Genomic DNA, 23,058 nt, shown 5'->3' with positions numbered 1-23,058 from the left:
TTCTATCTGCTATACTTCCAGCATGTATAATAGTACCAGGCACATAAAGGACACTCAATAAATATTTACAGAATAAATAAATATTTACAAAATAAATTTTGTAAAATAAATTTACAAAATAAATATTTACAGAAAAAATAAATAAAAGAACCCTTATTCTTTGGGGTATCATAACAACTCTATTTTATCACAGGTGGAAGTATGCAATACAAAATGCCAATTTATGAGTATATGGGATTAATTTCACTATAATTTAAAACAATATATTTGTCAATTACAAAAACATGCAAATATTAAAATAAGTCAATTACAAGAATAAACTGCTTTTAGTATTCACGAGTGACAGTAAAAACACATATTTTGATTTTAAAAGAATGTATTTATCTAAGAGTTCTCTTTGGTGGTATCTAACTAACATCGACCATTGAACAACATGGGTTTGAACTGCTCGGGTCCATCTACATGCCGATTTTTTTCGATAAATACAGTACAGTAAGGTAAATGTATTTTCTCTTCTTTATGATTTTGTTAGTAACAATTTCTATAGCTTACTTTATTGTAAGAATACAACATATCATCTACATAACACACAAAATATGCATTGTTTATATTATCAGTAAGGCTTTGGTTAACAGTAGGCTATGGCTCAGTGGTTTAGGCCTCTGCCTTCGGCTCGGGTCATGACCTCAGGGTCCTGGGATCGAGCCTCGCATTTAGCTCTCTGCTCTCAGCGGGGAGCCTGCTTCCCCCTCTCTCTCTGTGGGCTTCTCTGCCTACTTGTGATCTCACTCTGTCAAGTAAATAAATAAAATCTTAAGTTTTGGGGAAGGCAGCTATGCTCACCACTATACCACCAATGCGGTAGTGAAGTTTTGGGGGGAGTCAGAAGTTACACATCGATTTTGATTGTGTGGGGGTTTGGGGCTCCTCTGCATTGCTCAAAGGTCAACTATAACCCAATACTAATACAGAATTGCAAGAGAAATTTAAATAGGTCCCTTTTGCTTCTCTGAACATCTCGGATTTTGTGGCTACACTCATCTCAGATGCCATTATAGAGATTTTGTTATTCAACAAAGAGGGGCGCCAGGGTAGCTCATTTGGTTCAATAGCTCATGCCATGAGCTCAGGGTTGTGGGATCGAGCCCTGCATCAGGTCTGAGCTCAGCACGTGTGGAGTCTGCTGGAGATTCTGCTTGCGATTCCCTCTGCCCTTCCCTCTACGTGCTGGGTCTCTTTCTCTCTCTCAAATAAATAAATAAATAAATAAACAAAATCGTTAAACAACAAAGAATTCCAGGTAATCAAAACCTTAGAAAAAAATCTGTTCAGTTTCCCAAAATGGTGAAACTGCTAGAATTTGACTTTCACTCATATTTATGACAATTTTGACAGCACTTTTAATTTGCCTTTGATCTATTATAACATTTACTAAATAAATCTACAACATAAGCAAGGTAAAAGGGAATACTCTGAAATACAAAGAGAACGAACTGCTTCCAAACTTTTGAAGCATCCCCCTGTACGTCTGCCTGTCTGGACCCAAGCCTTCCATGGGTGCTCAGAGCTCTCAGCCATACACTATCAAGCAGTCCTCATAAATGTGCTCGAGTCTTCCCATTTAAAAAGAAAAATGAAAAACAAGCCTTCTTTCACCCTCAGCCTCCTTCAGTCCCTCTCTTACATGGGACAGATTTCTGAGTCTCTCCTTGGAATCTCTATCACCTGGTCCTGCATCATCCACTCAGTGAAGAGGTCAGAAAATGAGGAGTCATCTTTGATTCCCTTGCCATACCCAATGCATCACTGAACGCTGCTGACCTTATCTTCTACGTCTCTCTCTAATGCACTCACTTTTCTCCAGTCCACCCTGGTCTTCACCAACTATCATCTTTAGATATTGCAGTATCCTCCTACAGTCTCTCTGCAATTACTGGGACTCTACCCTAGCCCTAACCCATTCTGCATACTGCAACCAGAGCAGTATTTCCAAAGTACAAATGTGATGTGACATGTGTCACTACAAAAACAAACAATAACAAAAGAAAACAAAAAGCTTTCCATTGTTTCCAGTCAGGGTTGAGACAAATACGAAGATGGTAACTGACACTTAAGATCTGGCTGTGACCTACTTCTCTGGCCTCATCTCCATGCTCTCACTCCAGCTGCATTTGTCCTGCTTCCTCTCACTAGAGGAGAGGAAATCACATATGTGCCATTTGTCATTCCTTAGCCCAGAATACTCTTCCCTCCCCTGGTTACCTAGTTAGCTCACACTCATACTTCAGATCTCACTTTACCAAGAAAACCTTCCCAGGCTTTCCTAACTAAATCAAATCTCTCAGTACCATTTTTTCACAGCATCTTGTTTCCTGGGGCACCTGGGTGACTCAGTTGGTTGGGCGTCTGCCTTCAGCTTAGGTCATGATCCCAGGGTCCTGGGTTCGAGTCCCACTTCAGGCTCCCTGTGCAATGGGGAGTCTGCTTCTCTCCCTGACCCTCCCCCATTTCATGCTTTCTCTCTCTCGCTCTCTCTCAAATAAATAAAATATTTTAAAAAACAAAACAGCATCTTGTTTCTCTGTTCCATAACATTAGCTAGAATTAAAATTTTAATGTTTATCTACTTATCTGTTTCTCTTACATGTGTATTTTTCCCACCATTGTAGCTCTAGGGCCTAGTATTGTCCCTGTCATGCAACAGGCAATCAATATTTGTTGAATGAGTTAATGTTATTGTTTACAAACTATTATTGTTTTATTAAAGCAGGTCACCAAGGTATTATATATAACTCTTAATAAACCTAGCAGAGTTCATTATATAAACTTTCTATTATTATAAAGGGACTACATGAAAACATAAAAAAGTCAAATACTATAAAATATTTTAGAGAGTAAAAGATGAAATTTCCCTTTTGCCCACTCTCATTGTCACTCCCAAGGTAACTATTATTAATAGCTTAAAATGTATCTTATATATGTATGTCTCTGCATATGCATATAAAATTAATGTACTTTAAAACTGTTCTTTCATAATATTAATTTAAATTGGTTTTCCCAGTTGGTTTTAATCTGCCCAAATCACTGCAACTGAATTGTATATTAAAAATACCTTAAGGGGCGCCTGGGTGGCTCAGTGGGTTAAAGCCTCTGCCTTCGGCTCAGGTCATGATCCCAGGGTCCTGGGATCGAGCCCCACATCGGGCTCTCTGCTCAGCAGGGAGACTGCTTTCCTCCTCTCTGCCTGCCTGCCTCTCTGCCTACCTGTGATCTCTGTCTGTCAAATAAATAAATAAAATCTTAAAAAAAAAAAAAACCTTAAAAGGAGTCTACCAGAAGACCAGCTGCTTATTAATGAAGGCTAAACTCCAATCTTTTTTTTCTTTTAAAGATTTTATTTATTTATTTGAGAGAGAGAGGAGAGAGTGAGCCAGAGAGAGAGCATTAGAGGAGGGGCAGAGGGAGAGAGAAAAGCAGACTCCCCTGCTCAGGAGGGAGCCTGATGTGGGACTCGATTCCAGGACCCCAGGATCACAACCCGAGCCGAAGACAGCGGTCAACTGACTGAGCCACCCAGTCGCCCCCTGAACTCCAATCTTACCTGCTTCGCCATTCTCTTCAGTCTTGGTGCTCATTAAACAGGCAATAAACTTGTTATCCACTTGCTGGAGAACCTGCCACACATTAAAATAAGAGCCACAATACTAAATACAAATTAACAAAGTTTTATCTGCATATAAAGAGAAAAAAGTGTACTTAATTAAGAGTCATTTGCACTATAACATTCATATCTAAAACTATGGTAAGGTCCTGATGAACCTGAAGGAGTCATTAGGAAAGATTAAAAAATGGGCAAGTAGAATGATCAGAACACATAAAGGAAGGAGACTACAGGCTAAGGATTCTAAAAGGGACATGCTAACAAAACTTTAGAGTAGACCTGAAATGTTCCCAATAGAATAACTCTTATTAATAGGAAATAGGACCAGAGAATTATTAATATGATCAGAGACTGCTAACAAATGGGGCTAAAATAAATTTTGAAAATTTATGCAAAAGCAAGGAAAATCATTTTGGAGGAGCTAGTCCCTTACAACTGTAAGTTAAAAGCCACCAGGGGCTTTAACCCGTGGTAGCTCCTCTCTGTCCAGGTACAGATAAGGTTCTCCCTGTACTTCCCTGCCTCACTCCCCTAAATCTGGATCAAGAGCTTGCTTTGAGGCCGCCTGGGTGGCTCATTCATTAAGTGGCTGCCTTCGGCTCAAGTCATGATCCCAGGGCCCTGGGATTGAGGCCCACATCAGGCTCCCTCCTCAGTGGGATGCCTGCTTCTTCCTCTCCTGCTCCCTCTGCTTGCGTTCCTTCTCTCTATGTGTCTCTTTCTGTCAAATAAATAAATAAATAAATAAAATCTTAAAAAAAAAAAAAAAAAGAGCTTGCTTTGCTCTGGCACCAGGTCAGTGCCAGGTTAGGAGTTTACCTATATCTGTCTAACCTCCTAATTTGTTTCCATACTGAAAATAAGAAGATGAAGATAGCCTGAGTGGTGTAGGGAGAGGGCAAACAAGCAAAGCAGATGAAACAAGGGGTTCCTTTTGTTAACTGAGATCCTGAATCTGGAGTCTCCTAAGCCATGTCATTTGTAGCCTCACACAATAGAAGGTCGTTTACAAAGGGGCACTGTTATACATTTAAGGACAATGCCTCTACAGTATTTACTTGATTTATTAATTATCATCAAAATATAAAGTCAATACATATAATCCTTGAAACTGTAAACCTCAATCTATAATTCATCCCTCCAAACCTGTTCACACTACTGAAGACATTTTTTCTTTGAATTAAAATTAGTCCTTTTGCTTTTTCTTCTGATAATAAAAGTTCCAGTAAGATTTTAGAACATCCATGTGCCTTGACCAGGGTGGTCCAGATCATCAAATACATTCAATTTCATAAAAGTTGGTCCAGCTTGGGTCTTACATATATTTTTATGAGATTTCAAAGTCAAATTCTTACCTGCATTGAATGAATCATTTCTTTGGTGAAACGATAAGGATATAAGACGTTGTGAATTTTAACCACCAAGCTTTCAGCCTGGCCACTGCTTACATCAACAGCAACCTAGAAAGACCCAGCATAAACATCATTTAAATTTTAATTCTTTATATCTGCAGAACTGTTTTACTAAAGGTCTCAAAGTGCTTTAAAACATTCATTTTCATAGAACCTATTAGAGGTGTGCTGACTTCAGAAATTCAAAAGGCTCTGTAAATTATTAGTCTTATATAATAATTTTTGGTTATAAACAAAATTACTAACAAAAACCAATACTGTTTCAGAATAACAATCTGTTTATGCACCATGATCAAGTCCTTAAACACAACTTAACTGAAAAATCAGTAATCAGTAATGTTTAGTTATTCTATATCTTCATTCCAACACATGAGTACATTCTGTGATAACCCACTGAAGAGAGAACATAAACTCACATCCCATGATGAAGTATCCTGCCAGTAGAAGTCTTGCTACTTTATATAATGATTTAATGTGTTTTTTTTTTTTAAATTATCACCCCCTCACCAAATACTTTGCCAAAGCTGCAAGTCAGGTTTTCTAAAAGTGGCAAACACATTCACTATTCACAAACTGATCACACTTTACACATGTTTAATCCAAAATGTGTGAGCTCCCAAAATGCTATGAATACTGATTCCTCCTCTCTACATTAAATAGTATTTCTGAATAATTTGGAAACATGCCCACTATCCATTTGTAATTAAAAATTAGTATAGGGGCGCCTGGGTGGCTCAGTGGGTTAAGCCTCTGCCTTCGGCTCAGGTCATGATCCCAGGGTCCTGGGATCGAGCCCCGCATCAGGCTCTCTGCTCAGGAGGGAGCCTGCTTCCCCAGTCTCTGTCTCTGCCTGCCTCTCTGTCTACTTGTGATCTCTGTCTGTCAAATAAATAAATAAAATCTTTTAAAAAAATAAAAATAAAAATTAGTATAGTCATTCATGCCCATAGACAACTTAAATGAAATCCAAATTTTAAAATAACGAGCAAAGAAAAACTGCTGTAGACCCACCTCTGGATAACGGGCAAATACTGGATTTTCCCATTCTGAGAACAAAGACTGAAGCGATTCTCTACCAACAGGATCATCCACCACAGTATCTAAGGCAAAAGGGAACAGGTATAGTTGGCATCAAGAGCCTCAGAAAAAGAAAGTGAATGGCGTCTCATATTTGGTGTGGTGCAGCCTCAAGATCAAAGAGCAGACATATTGTTCCAATATTCTACAAATGTTCAGTGTTTGCTGGATCTCTAAATTGTTTTGATCTGTTACTTTTTAAACTAGGGATGATGACTGCGTCTTCTGGCATTATAGCTTTTTCTCCAAACTATGTTCAGGAGATATTTCAGAATACAAGTTGAGAAGAAACTGGTTCAAATTAGTAGTCTCACCATCTTTAGATAAAAACATACCTTACCTATTTTTAGAAATAAGGAACAAACATAATGTCTGTAGCTTTTTTTGAAAATAAGAATTTTGCTTACATAAAACTACAACAATATGGAGCAAACCTCCAATCTTTAAAAATAAGAGATATTTTCTCAATCACAAAACACCATAGATGGTTCATAATCACCCAGTATTGACTTCAAGTCTGGAAAAGTAATTTCTGATCTAAATGCATGCACTGAATCGCTTCTCGGCCTTTTGGCTAAGATCAAGTGTAAATGCATGCACTGAATTACTTAGTTCTGCTGTTAAATAGGACCGTGGGGAATTCCTGGTTCCAGTAAGGCACAGCTGGCACTGATCAAGCTTAATAATACAACTCTGCTTTTTAAAAAATTTTTTGAATTAGGTGGTACAGGACATTCTAGGTGTCCCAGCAACCTCTGTTATTGCCCCTACCTCTGTTCTTCTGTCTCATCACAGTCCTCTCTTCCTGAGCTCTTGGAAGGAAAGGAAGAACGAGGTCGCTTCTAAAAGGATGACACCTGTACTGAGATCCTAAATGTAAAAAGGAAACCTACACATTTGAACTCAAAATATAAATTATTTAAAAAATCAAGTTACATAAAAAATCTTTCTACAGAAACCAAATCAAGATATAAGATTGACTACTAGACTGAGAATCAGAGTTCTTAAATGAAGTTATGCTACTAACTTAGGAACCTACATTAATGTTTAGTCCCATTATCCATCTATACCACAGAATGAGCACCGAAAATAGATCACCGATTCTCAATGGGCACAATTTCGTATGCGGGACATTTGGCAACATTTGGTTGCCACAACTTGTGTGAGGGGTGCTACTGACATTTAGCAGACAGAGGCCAGAGACACTGCCAAATATCCTACAGTGTGTAGGACAAACCTACGACTAGACATTATTTTTGTTCATTTGGACTAGAATTATCTAGTCCAAAATGTCAACAGTGTCATGGTTGAGATAGTCAATATTAAATATGTAGTGGTTCTCGACTGTTATCCTTCACTACTTGGTGCAAACTTCACCAGTCCCCAATTTGTATGTCTCTTATACCCAAAACATGTTTCTATTATAACATTTATGTCACCATATTATGTTTAGATAGCTGTCTTCCCTAACAGATTGTGAACTCCTGCAAGCCAAGTCAGTGAATCTGCAACCTAGCACAGTATGATCAGTCAATAAATGAATGAATACATGAGTAGACAAAAGAATGAAAACTTCTCAATATAAACTCCAAAGTCCAGTAAGATCTGGCCCAAATTCTGCCCTCCTCTCTGAAGGATGATTTTGAGTTTTAGAAATAATGCCTGAATTTGACAGTTTTTGAATAGGGGTAAAACATGATGAAACTTTATTTCAAAGAGATAAATCTGTTGGGCAAAAATTGGAGAGGTTCATTCAGAATGATAAAATTAAAGGCTAAGGTGAAATAAGATTGTGTCACCATCATAGGAAGGACAGAGTTAAAGCCTTTTTAAAGAAAACTGCCAGGGCTTGAAGATTTGACACTACTCCTTAAAACTACCTTTATAGATCTTCTCTTCTGTACAATTTAATTTACCTCTTAACAACTCATCTTAGGTAACATTTTTATGTAAGGTCCAACAGTGTTCCAATGTCCTACTATATATGAGTCCTTTCCAGAGAGGTAATATTCCATGTGAGTAGAGGGCGCTTAGGAGCCATCTTTCCATGGAACTTGTTTCTATACCCAACATACTTTATTTTTCCTTCTGAAATTGAGTTAACATGAGCCTTCAGAGCTCACTGCAAGACTTGCTAATCTAGAAAGTCAAGTAGGTTGAAGTGTTTGAAACATCTAGATTGATTTAACGGGAGCAGAGTTTTATGCTGAGTGCGGCAACCGGCAACTGAGATTCCCCCCTTGGTTTTAGCAACAACCACGTCAGTGTAATGTAATCAAGTTCTTTTTTGTCACCATTTTAGAAGCAGTTGTATTTCAGGAAGATGAGGTGCCAGTGCCTTGGGCTTACCTCTGATAAGCATGTGGTATAAATCAGGACATTAAGTTACAAAGACCGAAAACCACGTGTGTCTTTAGGAGCAACCTCAGAGTCTCAGGAGCAGTACTCAAAGACAAGGGTTTTCTCCCTACTTAATACTTTGTAAATTACTATGGTAATTATTTTTTTCACAAGGGAAAAGCTGGAAACCATTGAAAAATAAAGGTCTTATTTGACCTTGGATAAATCAGAGCCTCTTGCTAGAGATATTCATCCTAGGGAAAATTACAAGTTAATTTGCAATTACATTCATACATACACTCTTCTGCAAATTCAAGACTTTTAATATGGATGCACATTTAATGTTTATCCTCCTGATGCAAAACCAAGATTATAGCCAGATGGAAATCACTTTACCATCTCCCAACGTCTGGCTTTCAACACACTGCCAAAACCATGAAACTTTAATGTTGACTGGGACCTGAGAATTCAAGAGTCGCAGTGTAGGCTCTGATGGAGCCTTGTGGTAGGATCTAAAAGCTACGTTGTCTTTCTGAGTAACAGCTACTTATAGCATAAGCAGTTCAAATGGGTTAACATATATATTATAACAAACTATATTTGAAAAGTACAGTTAGGAAAGTACATACTTTACCTACATTCCAAAAAATTTATGGTCAGGTCTTTTTCTAAAAACACACAACAAAGTTCATAAATATATAGTACTGTACTGAGCCAAAGATTATCTGGGAAACCTAGGATGATTATAGGATCATTCTGGCCCTTTACCTGGGAGCTGCAGAAAGCAACTTCCAGAAAACTACCACACTGGCATTGCAGGTATCTTTAAAGACAAATTTCTAGGAGATGTATGTTTGGGAGAGAGAAGAAAGTGGGGTAGGGGAGCACTGTGGATCTTCTCAACTATTAATAGTATCATTTTCATTAAAAATAGTCTCATCCTCCTATATGTCCACACACCCATAGGCACATATACATACACTTCCATCCTATTATCAGTCTTTCCTGTATTTCTAGATATAAATAGTACTGGATCTAGAGAATCTTCATATACCATAAAAGACATTTTGTAATTAAACTTCAAAATGTTCCAAAAGCTGAGATAATCTCTTTGGGCAATGATTATCTCATGCCTTGGCCACTATTTCCACCTTCAAAAGCATTTCATGCCAGTGAATACTACATGCTTACCATTCTCATGTATGACCTCCACAGCTACAGTTGTTAGGTCTTTAGTACAAGCAGCCCGAACGTCCTCAGTGGGAGCAGTGAATGTGCTGAGTCCAGTTATTTTGTTGATGTAAACCATTCTTCCCAGGGCCACATCAAAATGCTGCTGCCAATCCAAAGAACATGTACTTGACTCTTCATCTACAGAACAAGTTCTTGCTCTAAACTCTTCACTCTGAAAACACGGTCCATTTTGGTCAGAGGTGGAATCTTCCACATGACCCACTGACATTCTACTGGGAGACTCAGGACTTCCTATCTGTGGTTCTGAAGCCACAAGAACATCTGAATCTTTCCTGACAACATTAGAATGATTACAGGGTAACACCAAAGGAGTTTCTGGTATCACAGAGTTCCCTGTTGTGTTGTTGTTAGAGTATGTTTCACTATCCTTATTGAAGGAATTATCCTGTGTGACAGAGTCCAACACTGGAATGATGCCACTCTCTGTTTTTTCATACTCACTTTGAAATAACATACAAGAATCTAAGGTTAACCCGCTGCACAAGTCATGGTCTTTCCTCCTGGAATCTGATAGTGGAAGTTCATCAAAGTGACTCATCATTTCCATTGCTTGAGTCTCTCTTTCCGAACCTTTCATTCTGGATAATTTAGAGGCTAAAGATTTAGGAGACTTCTTGACACAAAAATTATTTGGGTCTTTATGTTTCACACTAGTGACTTTACAAATGTCTGAGTTGTCTAAGTGATTCTGGTCTGTCCACGGAATGTCAGGTTCAGTTTGAGGACTGAGACTGGTAGAGATTTCAAAATTATTATTTTCTTCTACTTCTATATTCAGAGGATTTTTAACCTTCCCATATTGCCTCTTAAACTTCTCTAAAGATCCTAGTTGTGAACTTAATCTTAGCTTCTTACGGGCTATGGGTTTGGAGGAACCAATCAATTCATCTATTTTCTTACTACCATTTGAAAGAGGTATACACCAAGGGGAAGAAGAGGATGTATCAGATAATAAGCAACCTATGTGTGATTTTTTACTACTTTCCTGAGAAATAGAAACATTTTTATAAGTTGCTGTAGGTTTGTTCTCTAGCCCAAAATCTGTATTTGTTCTGCATAATTTTTTGTTAGATAGTTGAGCAAATTCTTTACTTAAAGTGCTATTTCTGTCTTCGATGTTTGGAGTCTCAACTGAATGGCACGTTCTATTTACAAATGTTTCTTTGGCACTCACAGGACCAGGTTGAATATAGTTTTTAAGCAAATGTTCTCTTTCAGTTGATTTAGTTTGCTCATTTTGTACCACATGAGTTATAAAGCCAGTGGAACATAACTTAACTTGTCCATAACTAAAAATGTTTATTCCTCCACAATTACTAGGTTGTTTTTTCCTTTTCTCTTCCTCCCTCTGAGCACCATGTACTCTCGATAATGTCGCAAAAGGCAGAGGTTGGCATCCCCTTTCGGTAGCATCTTTAAATTTCTCCAGTTGATTCTGGGTTCCATTATTTTCCAGGATACTGGTAGCCATGCCATTAACAATAGTACTTGCATTCTGTATTTCTAGATCATCCCCACTCTTCTCAAAGCAGTATGATGTCTGAAAAGGGCTCGCAAACATTTCTGAACTGCTTCCACAGGGATCTTCTGAACAGTTAAATTCTAAGCAAAGTTCTTTACGTTTTTCATTTTCTCCTGATTCTGATACTTCAGCTGTCTGTTGTTCCAAGATCCTTGATTCTGAGCAAGAGCTATCTTTGATTTGTAAAGATGACTCCATCACTTTACTATGGCCTGGGCCGTCTGATTCATAAACGTACAAAAATGAACCATCTGTCTCTTTTCTGATATCTTCTGAATCTCTAGAATTCTGTGTGTTTCTTCTGTTTTCTATAGCAGCTTTTCTTTTCACAGCTTTTGATTGACAATTAAACATTTCATAGGAATCCAAAATACTATTACATGCTTCTTGGAAACTGGCCTGGTCACCCTTCTCATCAGAGGGCACATGCTTCTGAAGAGTAGCACTAAATAAACTAAAATCATTATCTTCACTAAATTCTTTAATGTCCTCACCTGATAATTCCACAAATAATTTTTCTTTCTTTAAAAACATTTTCACTCCTTCCTGAATGCAAACCAAAACAGTATCCCAGTTCTGAAATTCCATCAGCGTTTTTGCTGGCTCCATGCACACATCATATTCACAGAACTGGCACTGCACATTGATTACATATATCCCGTGGAGTTCTGGGTTAGACCGATGCCGAGGACTTGAATTCATTTGTCTAGTAGCAGAGCCATTCTTTGGCTTGCAAATAATACTTTCTTTCCTCAGTAAAAAGTCAATGAATTTATGCAGCTTTGTCCTTAAAATTAGTCTTTTGTTCACAAACAAAAATTGCATATTCTTATTATAATGTCCTTCAGAGCTGATATAGCCACTAAGCTCAAAGTCCTTATATTTAAATTTTATTTCTCTTAATTTTTGGGACTTACCCAGTCCATAAATTTGACAAAATCGGGAACATACATCTTTGGTTTTGGGGAGCTGAAGAACCATGGAACCAGAAACATCGTTTCTCAAAGAGAAAGAAATGGAAGGGTGCATGAGTGAGAGAGCTTCTATTCTCTGCCTAACCTTCTCGAACTCCAGTCTAGGATCCATGCATTTCCTTCTTACAGGTAACTGATAAAACAAGTTATATACTGTTACAGTTGTCCCAGCACTTGGTCTAGTCAAGTCAGCTTCACAAGCTTTCAGGGCTTTTCCATTCTGAAACAGTTTCACAAAAGTTTTCCCTGTCCTGTTTTTCTTGGATGAAATTTCTACAGCGCTGGCCATGTCAGCGATACTTGCCAAGGCCTCCCCTCGGAAACCATAAAACCTGGGATTCTCCAAGTCCTGTAGAGAGTTGCATTTACTAGTGAAATAACGATTTCCCACCTTGTCTATATCATCACTCCCCATCCCGAGTCCATTGTCTATCACTTGAACTTGGAAGGTTTCCATGTTCACCCTGACAGCCACACATTTTGCTTCAGCATCAATACTGTTGAGGGCAAGCTCCTCAACACACTGGCCTAAGGAGCATATAGCCAAACCAGAACGCAATCTGGCTTGTACTTCAACTGACAAACACTTGATCATGGCAGGTAGAAAGCTGGTAAGAATGCCAGGCACTGGTTTCCTTGTCTCACTGGAAATAATTGCCTGTGGGAGAAACACACACACACACACATTATCAAAGCCTCAGAGTTACACAGCATTATCCATTTCTCTCAAGCATTACAGAGAAATACCATTTGAGGTAAATTAAAACTCTTACTAAACCACAGTGCAAAAAAACAAAACAAAACAAATTATAGCTTTGATCTCTAGGCAGATCACACAGCTCACGTTTGGTGCAATGGATTTAATATCCAAAGGAGCATTCACAATTTCATAATTTTCACTGCTCCTTTCTAAATCCCACATGCCCTAAAGTGAAATCATAATCACAATTGAAGTTGACCCGTAAGACAGTGCTCAAAATTCTAATCACTTCACCAAAAACAGATGTCTAAATTAAATTCAGCTAGAAATTCATGAAAAAAGTGTCCAAGCTAGTTTCATAATATTTATACATTACACAATAACCATGACTTTTAGTAAAAACTCCTCATGAAGTGCTAAGACAGAGGAAATGTAAAAAATCAAACTGTTGTATCAAGACGAGATGGGCATTAAGGGATTATTATTCCTTATTATTGGTTTAAATGTTGCCTCAGAGGAAAGAGACTGGGAATGGTAAAGGGTACGGCAGGAATTGCCTTATTATCCACTTTTCTGTATTATTTGATTTTTAAATCTTGTTCACACATTACTTTGATAATCAGTTTTCAGAAGGTCCCTGTATTAACCGTCTTGTGATATTTACAGAGGGCTCCGCACTACCTTCACCACAGCAGCGAGGGTCTGGGGCTGTCTGGACTGGATTTTACGCTTTCCTGCCAGGTATAAAATATTAAGATTATAGCGTCACTAAATCTCCTCCCTTCCTCACAGGCGAGAGAGCAGCGTGAACCGGACCTCTCACAAGTGACAGGGCTGGTTTTTCAAGCCCGGGAACACCAATCGCAGACCGTATTTTTCAAGGTAAGGAACTTCGCGGCCGGCAGCGGATGAGAGGTCAACATTTAACTGGTATTCCGACTGTTACCCAGCGTAACGATTTCTTGACGACATCCCAGTCTTTTCCGGGCCACAATCAAAGGCGACGATTCGGTCCGGCTCCCCGGCTGCGAAAGCTCCGGGGGTGGGGGTGGGGGTGGGGAAAAGAACCGCCGCCGCAGGTCCCCCAGGCTCAGGCTCCACCCCGACCCCTCCCCCAACCGGCAGGCCAAGCTCGGCCGCCCTGACGCACGAGGCCTCCCGCAGCCCGTGCGCCGCCGGGTCCCAAACACGCTCGCGGCGGTCGTCAGGGCCTTTCCGCCGTTAGAAAGGCTCCCGGAACCGTCCTTTCGACGCGTGCTTTGCCTTAAGTCACCTCAAACAGCGCTTCCTAGGTGACCCAACTCCCGGTTACCAATCGCCTCGGACGCGGGGCGCGCGCACGTCGGCTCGAGAGGCTCATGCACGCGCCACGAGCATGCGCTTCCTAGGTGACCCGCTGGGAACGCGCTTTCGTCGGTGACACCCAAATGCGCATGCGCACCAGCTGCTCTCTGGGAAATTACCTGGGGATCTCTTCACAATGGTACCCCGAATTCTCAATCCTTCTCCCCCTCTACCATGGTGTGAAAGGCTGTTCCCAGCAATTTTCACTTCTGCTTTTCTCGTTTTCCTTTCCCCTTCCACCTTCATGTGTACTACCTACCATTTAATTCAATATATATGTTATTTGTGTTAGTAGGTCTTCTCTCACTAGAATGGAAACTATTCGAAGGTAGGGATTTTATCTGTTTTGTTTACTTTACAGTGCCTGCCCTGTTAGGCACTCAATGGATGAGTAAATCCACAGCTTTCCACCTTACAGAGTTATAGCATTTCAGAGATGGAGAAGGCAGAGAAAATAGCCCATCCCTCTTAATTTGCAGATAAAGACACCAAGAGTCCTTTCATTTACTTTCTTGATATGTTCCTAATGCCCCCGCAGCTCCTTTTCAAACTGAATGAGAACTGTAAAAACATGAGAATAAGTATTTGGAAAATTATTAACCCAATCCTCAGTTTTTGCTTCCTGTCTCATTTTCATAGAAACCTATTATTTCCAAATTTTTTAATTTATGACAAACTTGTTAAATCCAGTAAGCATTTGCTATAAACATGTTTAATGGCTGACCAAGCCAAACTGGGAAACATGAGGGCTGAGGAAGCAAAATCCTGATTATTGCTTGTAGGGCTGCCCTGACAAAATACCAGATGGAGTGACTGAAACAATAGAAATTTATTGTCACAGTTCTGGAGGCCAGAAGTCTGAGGTCAAGGTGTTGACAAGTTGATTTCTTCTGAGACCTCTCTTCATGACTTGTAGATGGCAGTCTTCTTCCTCTGTCTTTACATGTTCTTTCCTCTATGCATGTACATGTCTGTGTCCAATTTCTTTCTTTTTTTTAAGGACACTGGGGCATATTAGATTGGGGCCTACTCTAATGACCTCATATAACCTTAATTACCTCTTTAAAGCTCTATCTCCAGATTGTCCCATTCTGAGGTACTGAGCCTTAAGACTTCAACATATGAACCGGGGGTGGGCTGGGGGTGTGTGATGTAATTTAGCCCATAACATTGCTTTATATGAAATCCTTGCCCAGAGGAAAGGAATGACAGCAGAAACTCCAGAAAAGTAATTAGTCCAAAAACATCATTTGAACACTAACAAACTGAAATTGTGGGATTTGTTATTATTAGGTGTGCAATTTCCAGAAGAAAACTTTATGGAAACCATGTAAAAAAGTGATTCAGGGGCACCTGGGTGGCTCAGTCGGTTAAGCGTCTGCCTTCTACTCAGGTCATGATCCCAGGGTCCTGGGGTAGAGCCCTACATTGGGCTCCTTGCTTAACAGGGAGCCTGCTTCTCCCTCCCTCTCTGCTGCTCCCCCTGCTTTGTGCTCTGTCAAATAAATAAATAAAATCTTTAAAAAAAATAGAGATTCAAAGTAACTGCTTTTTCTTTCAGCTCTTTAAATTACATCAAAATTCTCTTCCCACAGATGTTTACTGAATAAATACCTCTTATTTTGCCCCACGTGAAGTTCAGCAAAGACAGTGTCCTATGCAAAAGGTTCTAATGCATTTTTATTTATTTAGAATTGTGTAGAGTTGGTCATCTATCATACATATAATATAAACTAATATTCAAATATCTGATACTAACATAACTTACTGACCAATTCTAATACTGAACACAGACTAGATCTATATTAACAATAAAAACAAAACCAGTGAGTTTATCTTAGAAAATTTAAATTCAAGCCATTATTTCACAATCTGGAAATCTGAGTAATCCAACTTTACGATGACTTTCTCATTCCTGAAGTGTGCTCTGTCGATGTGTGATTTGGGACTTCCTCTTGTCTCAAGCCATTCCTGCATATGACGCACTTTGGAGATGGGACCTTGCAATTGTCCTTGCACGGTGCCCTCGTCAGTGTTCTGGACCCAGCCAACTAATCCCAGCTTTTTACCCTCAGCCTAAGGGAAAGAAAAATACAAAAGAGAGAAAAATCCAGTGAGATTGAACAAAACAGTAAGACTACAATCAGTTGCCAGAATCTTGGCCTAGAATCAAGCCACTGAAACTAATTTGATGTTGTCCAGAACAGTCAAAACAGAACTACAGCAAGGAGAATCTCATTGACCTTAACATGAAGTGTTGGCCATTTGACTTCATCTCCTCCTTCTACCCTATAAAACTTAGGCACTAGAAATTTTCACTACATGGTCAGTTTGGTTAAGTAGTAAAGACTTAAGCACTAAAGCAAATCAGATGCTTTTAAAATGATTCCCTGAGGCTGATTGTTTTTAGGATCCTGGGCCGTATCTTGCTCATCTCCCCTTCTCCTAATCAAGAATCTAGTGGGTATATTAAATAGAAAAAGCATGAAGTTATCTGATCCTTCTCTTTGTCTTCAGCCAGGACCACACCTAAACAAATCCAGATGAATGAGTGTCCATTGTATCTTTAAAGATCATTATTTCCTGGGCAACTCATTCTTTTGTTCCCACTTGAGAAAAATTGTCTCACCCAAGGTTTTTATGTTGTATCCAAATCCCACTTTCTGTCCTCCTAGGGAAGGAAAAATCATGTAGTGATCAGCCTCTGAACATCAAAGTTTCATGAGACTACGTAACTGTTGGGTTTTTCCTTGACTTTCTTCTCTTCTGTCTAAATAATCACAGCTTTATGAAGACCGTCCAATCATTGTAGTTGCTTTGCTCTAGCCTTTCCAATGTTCCTTCCTTTACATCATGAAACTGTGGAATGACTGAAGAACTGGGAAACGTAGCCATGTTTAGAGGTATTTTTTTTTTAATTTGCAAGCAGAAATATTAGAAAAGTTATCATTTAAGTAACCTATCTAAATGGAAGGAATTGGATTACAAAAGAAAATGGGAGTTACCATGACCGCATGCCCAAATGCCAGAGGAGTGACCTAGTAAATATGGGAAATTGCTGCAGTTGGCCAAAGAAAATGTTATGCACAGCAAAACCATGTTTGATGAGAAACTAAAGTATCTATCAAATCAGTTATGTTCAAAGCAAAGACATGTTTGTATAATGAACAAAAGAGACTGCAGCCAAATAACAATTTAAGGCATACAGAGGAAATTAAGGAAGAAAAATAGAAAATACCTATAGCATGTATTAAGTGCCAAAGATAGGGGCACCAAAAAAGGATGTAGCAAATGGATATTAAGGAAGCCCATATCCAACTGACTTTGTATAACAATTGTTCTCTTCTGCTTCCAATTAACCTATGAGAGTTGGCTATCTCCAGCTCTTCAAAGTTACCTTATATGGTAACTAGCTATAATAATGATTGTATTGAGTTTTGAGGAGGAGTTGATATAAAGTCAAATAAATTCTTAAATTGCAATGAGATTTATCTGATTTCTAAGAGTGAAAAAAAAACCTCCCAAATTTGACTAGTGAGAATGGGAATTTCTGGTAGGTTTTATTTGTGCATTTGATTCTGTTCTTACTTTTAAATACCATAATGTTGCTGACTCATGTTCTATTTTGAATATCTATCTAAATAACCAAATAGTGTTTGGTCCTAAGAAAATTCCAAAAAGCTAATTCTTCCTCATAACCATATTCTGGAAACATTATTTTAAGGAATATAATCACCAACTCCAGTTTCAATCTAAAAAGAAAGTCACTTCAGATCAATAACCTAGACTTCCAACTTAGGAATCTAGAAAAAGAAGATCAAGCCAAACTCAAAACAAGCAGAAAGATAAAAATGATAAACATTAGAGTAGGAATTAGCAAAATAATAAAAAAGAAAAATCAATGAAACCCAAAGTCGGTTCTTTAAAAAGATCAACTAAATTGCCAAACCTTTAGCTAGACTAATAAAAAAGAGAGAAGGCTCAAATTACTAAAATCAGTAATTAAAGGGGGGGGCAGCACCACCAACTTTACAAAAATAAAAAGGATTATAAGGGAGTACCATAAACAATTGTGTGCCAACATATTAGAGAACTTAGATGAAAAGGGGAGATTCCTAAAAAGACTCAAACTACTAAAACTGACTCAAGAAGAAATAGGCAGGGGCGCCTGGGTGGCTTCAGCTCAGGTGACCTTCAGCTCAGGTCATGATCCCAGGGTCCTGGGATCCAGCCGCATTGGGCTCTCTGCTCAGCAGGGAGCCTGCTTCCCCCTCTTTCTCTGCTTGCCTCTCTGCCTACTTGTGGTCTCTCTCTGTCAAATAAATAAAATCTTAAAAAAAAAAAAAAAGAAGAAGAAGAAATAGGCAGTCTGAATATGAAAAGTAAAGAAACTCAGTAATTTAAAACTTCCCACAAAGAAACACCCAGGGCTTGATGGCTTCACAGGTGAATATACCAAATGTTTGTTTGTTTGTTTATAAAGATTTTATTTACTTATCTGTCAGAGAAAGAGTGTAAGCGAGCACAAGCAGGGGGAGTGACAGGCAGAGGGAGAAGCAGCCTCCCCCACTGAGCAAGGAGCTTGATATGGGACTCGATCCCAGGACTCTGGGATCATGACCTGCGCTGAAGGTAGACGCTTAACCTACTAAGCCACCCAGGCATCCCAATATACCAAATGTTTAAAGAAGACTCTTTCACCAATCCTTCACAAACTCTTCCAAAAAACAGAAGAAAACTCCCCAAATCACTCTATTAAGCCAGTATTGCCCTCATATCAAAACCACGTAGACATCACAAGAAAACTATAAACTATCACTTGTGAATATTGACACAAAATTCAATATGAGCAAATCAAATCTAGCACCATATAAAAAGTGTGGCACATCATGAAAAATTGGGATTTATCCTAGGAATGCAAGGTTGGTTCAACACAGAGAAATCAATTATACCATAGTTTAAAAATCATATTAATTAAAACACAATATTAATAAATAAAATATAACAAAGCATATTAATAAAACAGAAACCAGATGAAAACAGATGATCAACTCATAGATGAAAAAAAAAATCTGACAAAATCCAACATTCAAACTAGGAATAGAAGGGAACATACTCAACTTAATAAAAAGGCATCTGTGAAAAACCCACAGCTAACATCATACCTAATGGTGAAAGACTATTTTCTCCCTATGATCAGGAACAAGACAAGTGGCTCTTGGGGTGCCTGGGTGGCTCAGTCAGTTGAGCATCTGCTTTTGGCTCAGGTCATGATCCCAGAGTCCTGCTCGATCATGATCGAGCCCCACATCAGCTCTCTGCTGAATGGGGAGCCTGCTTCTCTCTCTCCCTCTGCCTGCTGCTCTGCCTACTGGTGTGTGCTCCCTCTCTTTCTCTCTGTCAAATAAATTAAAAAAAAAAAAAAAAAGTCAAGTGACTCTTGCCACATCTACCCAATATTATACTGGAGGTTCTAGCCAGGGCAGGGAAAAAGAAATAGAAGGCATGCAAAGTAGAAAGGAAAAAGTAAAACTACCTTACTCACAGATGACATACTCACTCACAGAAAAATCTTAAGGGGTAAATACAAACACACACACAAATTAGAACTAATAAGTCTATAAGATTGCAGGATACAAGATAAATATACAAAAATCAGTTGTATTTCTATAAACTGGCAACGAACAACCAAAAATGAAATTAAGGGAACAATTCCATTTATAAATAGTATTGAACATAATAAATTTCTTAGGACTAAGTTTAACAAAAAGAAGTACCAGACTTACTACATACAACTATAAAATATTGTCAAAAGAAAATAAAGATGTGAATAAATGGAAAGACATCCCATGTTCACAAATTGGAAGACAATATTGTTAAGATAACAATACTTCCTAAATTGGTCTACAGATTTTAAGCAATCTCTATCAAAATCCCAGCTGCCCGGGTTGCAGAAATTGACAAAGTGATGGTAAAATTCACATGGAAACATAAGGGACCCAGAATAGCTAAAAATAATGTTGAAAAGGAAGAACAAAGTTGAAGGACTCACACAACCCAATTTCAAAATTTACTTCAAAGCTATGACAGTCACAGTGTGCTACTGGCATAAGGATAGATCAATGGACTAGAACTAGAGTCCAGAAATAAACCTTACATTTACAGCCAATTGATTTCTGACAAGGGTGCCATGACAATTCAATGGGAGAAAGTAATAGTCTTTTTAACAAGTGATCCTGGGACAGCTGGATCTCCACATACGAAAGAATAAAATCCACCTACCTCACACAATATAAAAAATTAACTCTAACTGGATTAAAACATCTAAAGCTAAGAGCTTAAGTGATAAAACCCTTAGAAGAAACTTTCAGAAGAAAACATAGGCATAAACCTTCATGACCTTGGATTAGGTAAAGGTTTCTTAGATACGACACTAAAGTACAAGCAACAAAAGAAATAATAAATTAGACTTCATCAATATTAAAACCTTTTGTGCTTCAAAGTTTTCATCAAGAAAATAAAAAGAAAACCGGCATAAGAAATATATTCAAGTCATTTAAGTAATATGGGACTAGAATCCTGGATATATAAAAATTTTTACAATTCCATAATAAGAAGCCATAACTCATAGCAAATGATTTAAACAGACATTTCTTCAAAAAAGATAAACTTTATTTTCTTTCATGTGCCAATAAGCACATGAAAAGATATTTAACATCATTAACTATTAGAAGGCAAACAAAATCACACATACCAGGTATATTACAAACACCAGAATATTATTCAGCCTTGAAAAACAAGGAAAATCAGATACATGCTAGTGAAATAAACCAGTCACAAAAGGACAAATACTGTAGGATTTCACTTATATGAGGTACCTAGAGTAGTCAAAGTCATAGAAACAGAAAGTAGAATTGTGATTACCAGGAGCTAGGAAGGGAAAGGGGGAATTAGGAGTTATTGCTTAAGGGATACAGAGTTTTGGTTTTGCAAGATGAAGGAGTTCTGTGGATGGATGGTAGTGATGGTTGCACAATGATGTGAATGTACTTAAAGGTCACTGAACTGTACACTTAAAAATGGTTAAAATGATACATTTTGCATTATGTATATTTTACCACAATTTATTAAGAAAGTGTTTTGCACAGTTTCCAGATATAGGAGATTTCCTAGTGTCTTTCTGTTAATGATTTGTAGTTTAGTTCCATTGTGGACGGAGAACATGCTTTGTATGACTTCAATCTTCTAAAATTCATTAATACCTTAAAATGAAATAAAACAACAAAAACCAGAGTGATATAACACTTCATACTCACTAGAATAATAGTGGCTCTAATAAAGATAAACATTAACAGTTGTTGACAAAGATCTGGAGAAATTGGAATTCCCATACATTATTAGTGGAGATATAAATGAAATGAAAATAGAAAATAGAAAATATAGGGTGCCTGGGTGGCTCAGTCGATAAGTGGCTGCCTTCAGCTCAGGTCGTGATCCCTGGTTCCTGGGATTGAGGCCCACATCAGGCTCCCTGCTTCGTGAGAAGCTTGCTTCTCCCTCTCCCACTCCCTCTGCTTGTGTCCCTCTCTCACTCTGTGTCTCTCTCTGTCAAATAAACAAATAAAATCTTAAAAAAAGAAAATATACAAAATAAATGAAAATAGTTTGGCAGTTCCCAAAAAGTTATAAACTTTTACCAGGTGACCCAACAATCTACTCTTAGGTACATAAAGGAATTGAAAAGAATGTTTACATAAAAACAAATACATAAGTGTTTACATAATAGCCTAAAAGTGGAAACACCCAGGGGAATTGAAAAGAATGTTTACATAAAAACAAATACATAAGTGTTTACATAATAGCCTAAAAGTGGAAACACCCTAGATGTCCATGAGTTGGTGAATGGATATATAAACTGTGGTACATCCATACAGTGAAGTATTATGCAGCCATAAAAAGGAAGTATAGTAGTCTCTCTCCATCCATGGTTTAACTTTCCCTGGTTTTGGTTACCCTCAGTCAACTGCAGTTCAGAAGATGATCATCCTTCTGAAGTGTCAGTAGAAGGACAATAGTAGCCTAATGCTACCTCACAGTGGCCACATCATTCACCTCAATTCATCTCATCAAACAGACATTTTATCATCTCACATTATCACAAGAAGGGTGAGTATAGTACAATAAGATATTTTGAGAGAAAGACCACAGTTACATAACTTTTATTATATTGTAATTTTTCTATTTTATTAGTTATTGCTGTTAATCTCTTACTGTACCTAATTTATAAATTAAAATTTATCATTCATAGGTCTATATAGGAAAAAATGTAGTATATATATGGTTTGGTACTAACCAGTTTCAGGCACCCACTGTGGGTCTTAGAATGTATTACCTGCAGTTAAGGGGGACTACTCTACTAACACATGCTATGATAACCTGGAAAACATTACATTAAGTGAAAGAAGCCAAACACAAAAGACCACACATTGCATGATTCCATTTACACTAAATGTCCAGAATAGGCAAATCCATAGAGACAGAAATGAAGTTAGTGATTGCCAGGGGCTGGGAGGGATGGGATTTCTTTTTGTTCTGGAATTAGTGCACAATTTTGTGAATAGACTAAACACCATTAAAATTATACACTTTTATTTAAAAGGGTGAATTTTATGGGATGTCAATTATATCGCAACTTTAAAAAAAGTTCCTTTGAGTTCTATCATCATTTATTCCAGGAATGAGTGATTAAAGGGATTGAATTCAGAGGCGAGATG

At 38.1% G+C, this 23,058-nt stretch overlaps 1 protein-coding gene across 4 annotated transcripts in view; it reads right to left on the bottom strand.

Moving 5' to 3' along the window:
* The window catches only part of LOC308345649 (acylphosphatase-1), a 47,295-nt gene that overhangs the window by 15,050 nt on the left and 9,187 nt on the right, over positions 1-23,058 (bottom strand). For 2 of the 4 annotated variants that reach the window (XM_080808041.1, XM_080808040.1), the window contains exon 3: positions 15,946-16,360. In XM_080808041.1, the coding sequence (XP_080664167.1) occupies positions 16,145-16,360 (216 nt within the window). In that variant the 3' untranslated portion in view covers positions 15,946-16,144. Of the gene's footprint in view, positions 1-3,601; positions 3,675-5,016; positions 5,122-6,084; positions 6,174-6,921; positions 7,021-9,681; positions 12,899-15,938; positions 16,361-23,058 lie in introns of those variants that run through there. The other 2 variants (XM_080808042.1, XM_080808039.1) reach the window with 2 other exon arrangements.

The sequence above is a fragment of the Martes martes genome (genome assembly GCF_963455335.1).
Source record: "Martes martes genome assembly, chromosome: 7".
Taxonomy (NCBI): Eukaryota; Metazoa; Chordata; class Mammalia; order Carnivora; family Mustelidae; genus Martes; species Martes martes.
Note: the sequence above shows the minus strand (reverse complement) of the source record. Positions and strands in the feature narration are given on the sequence as shown.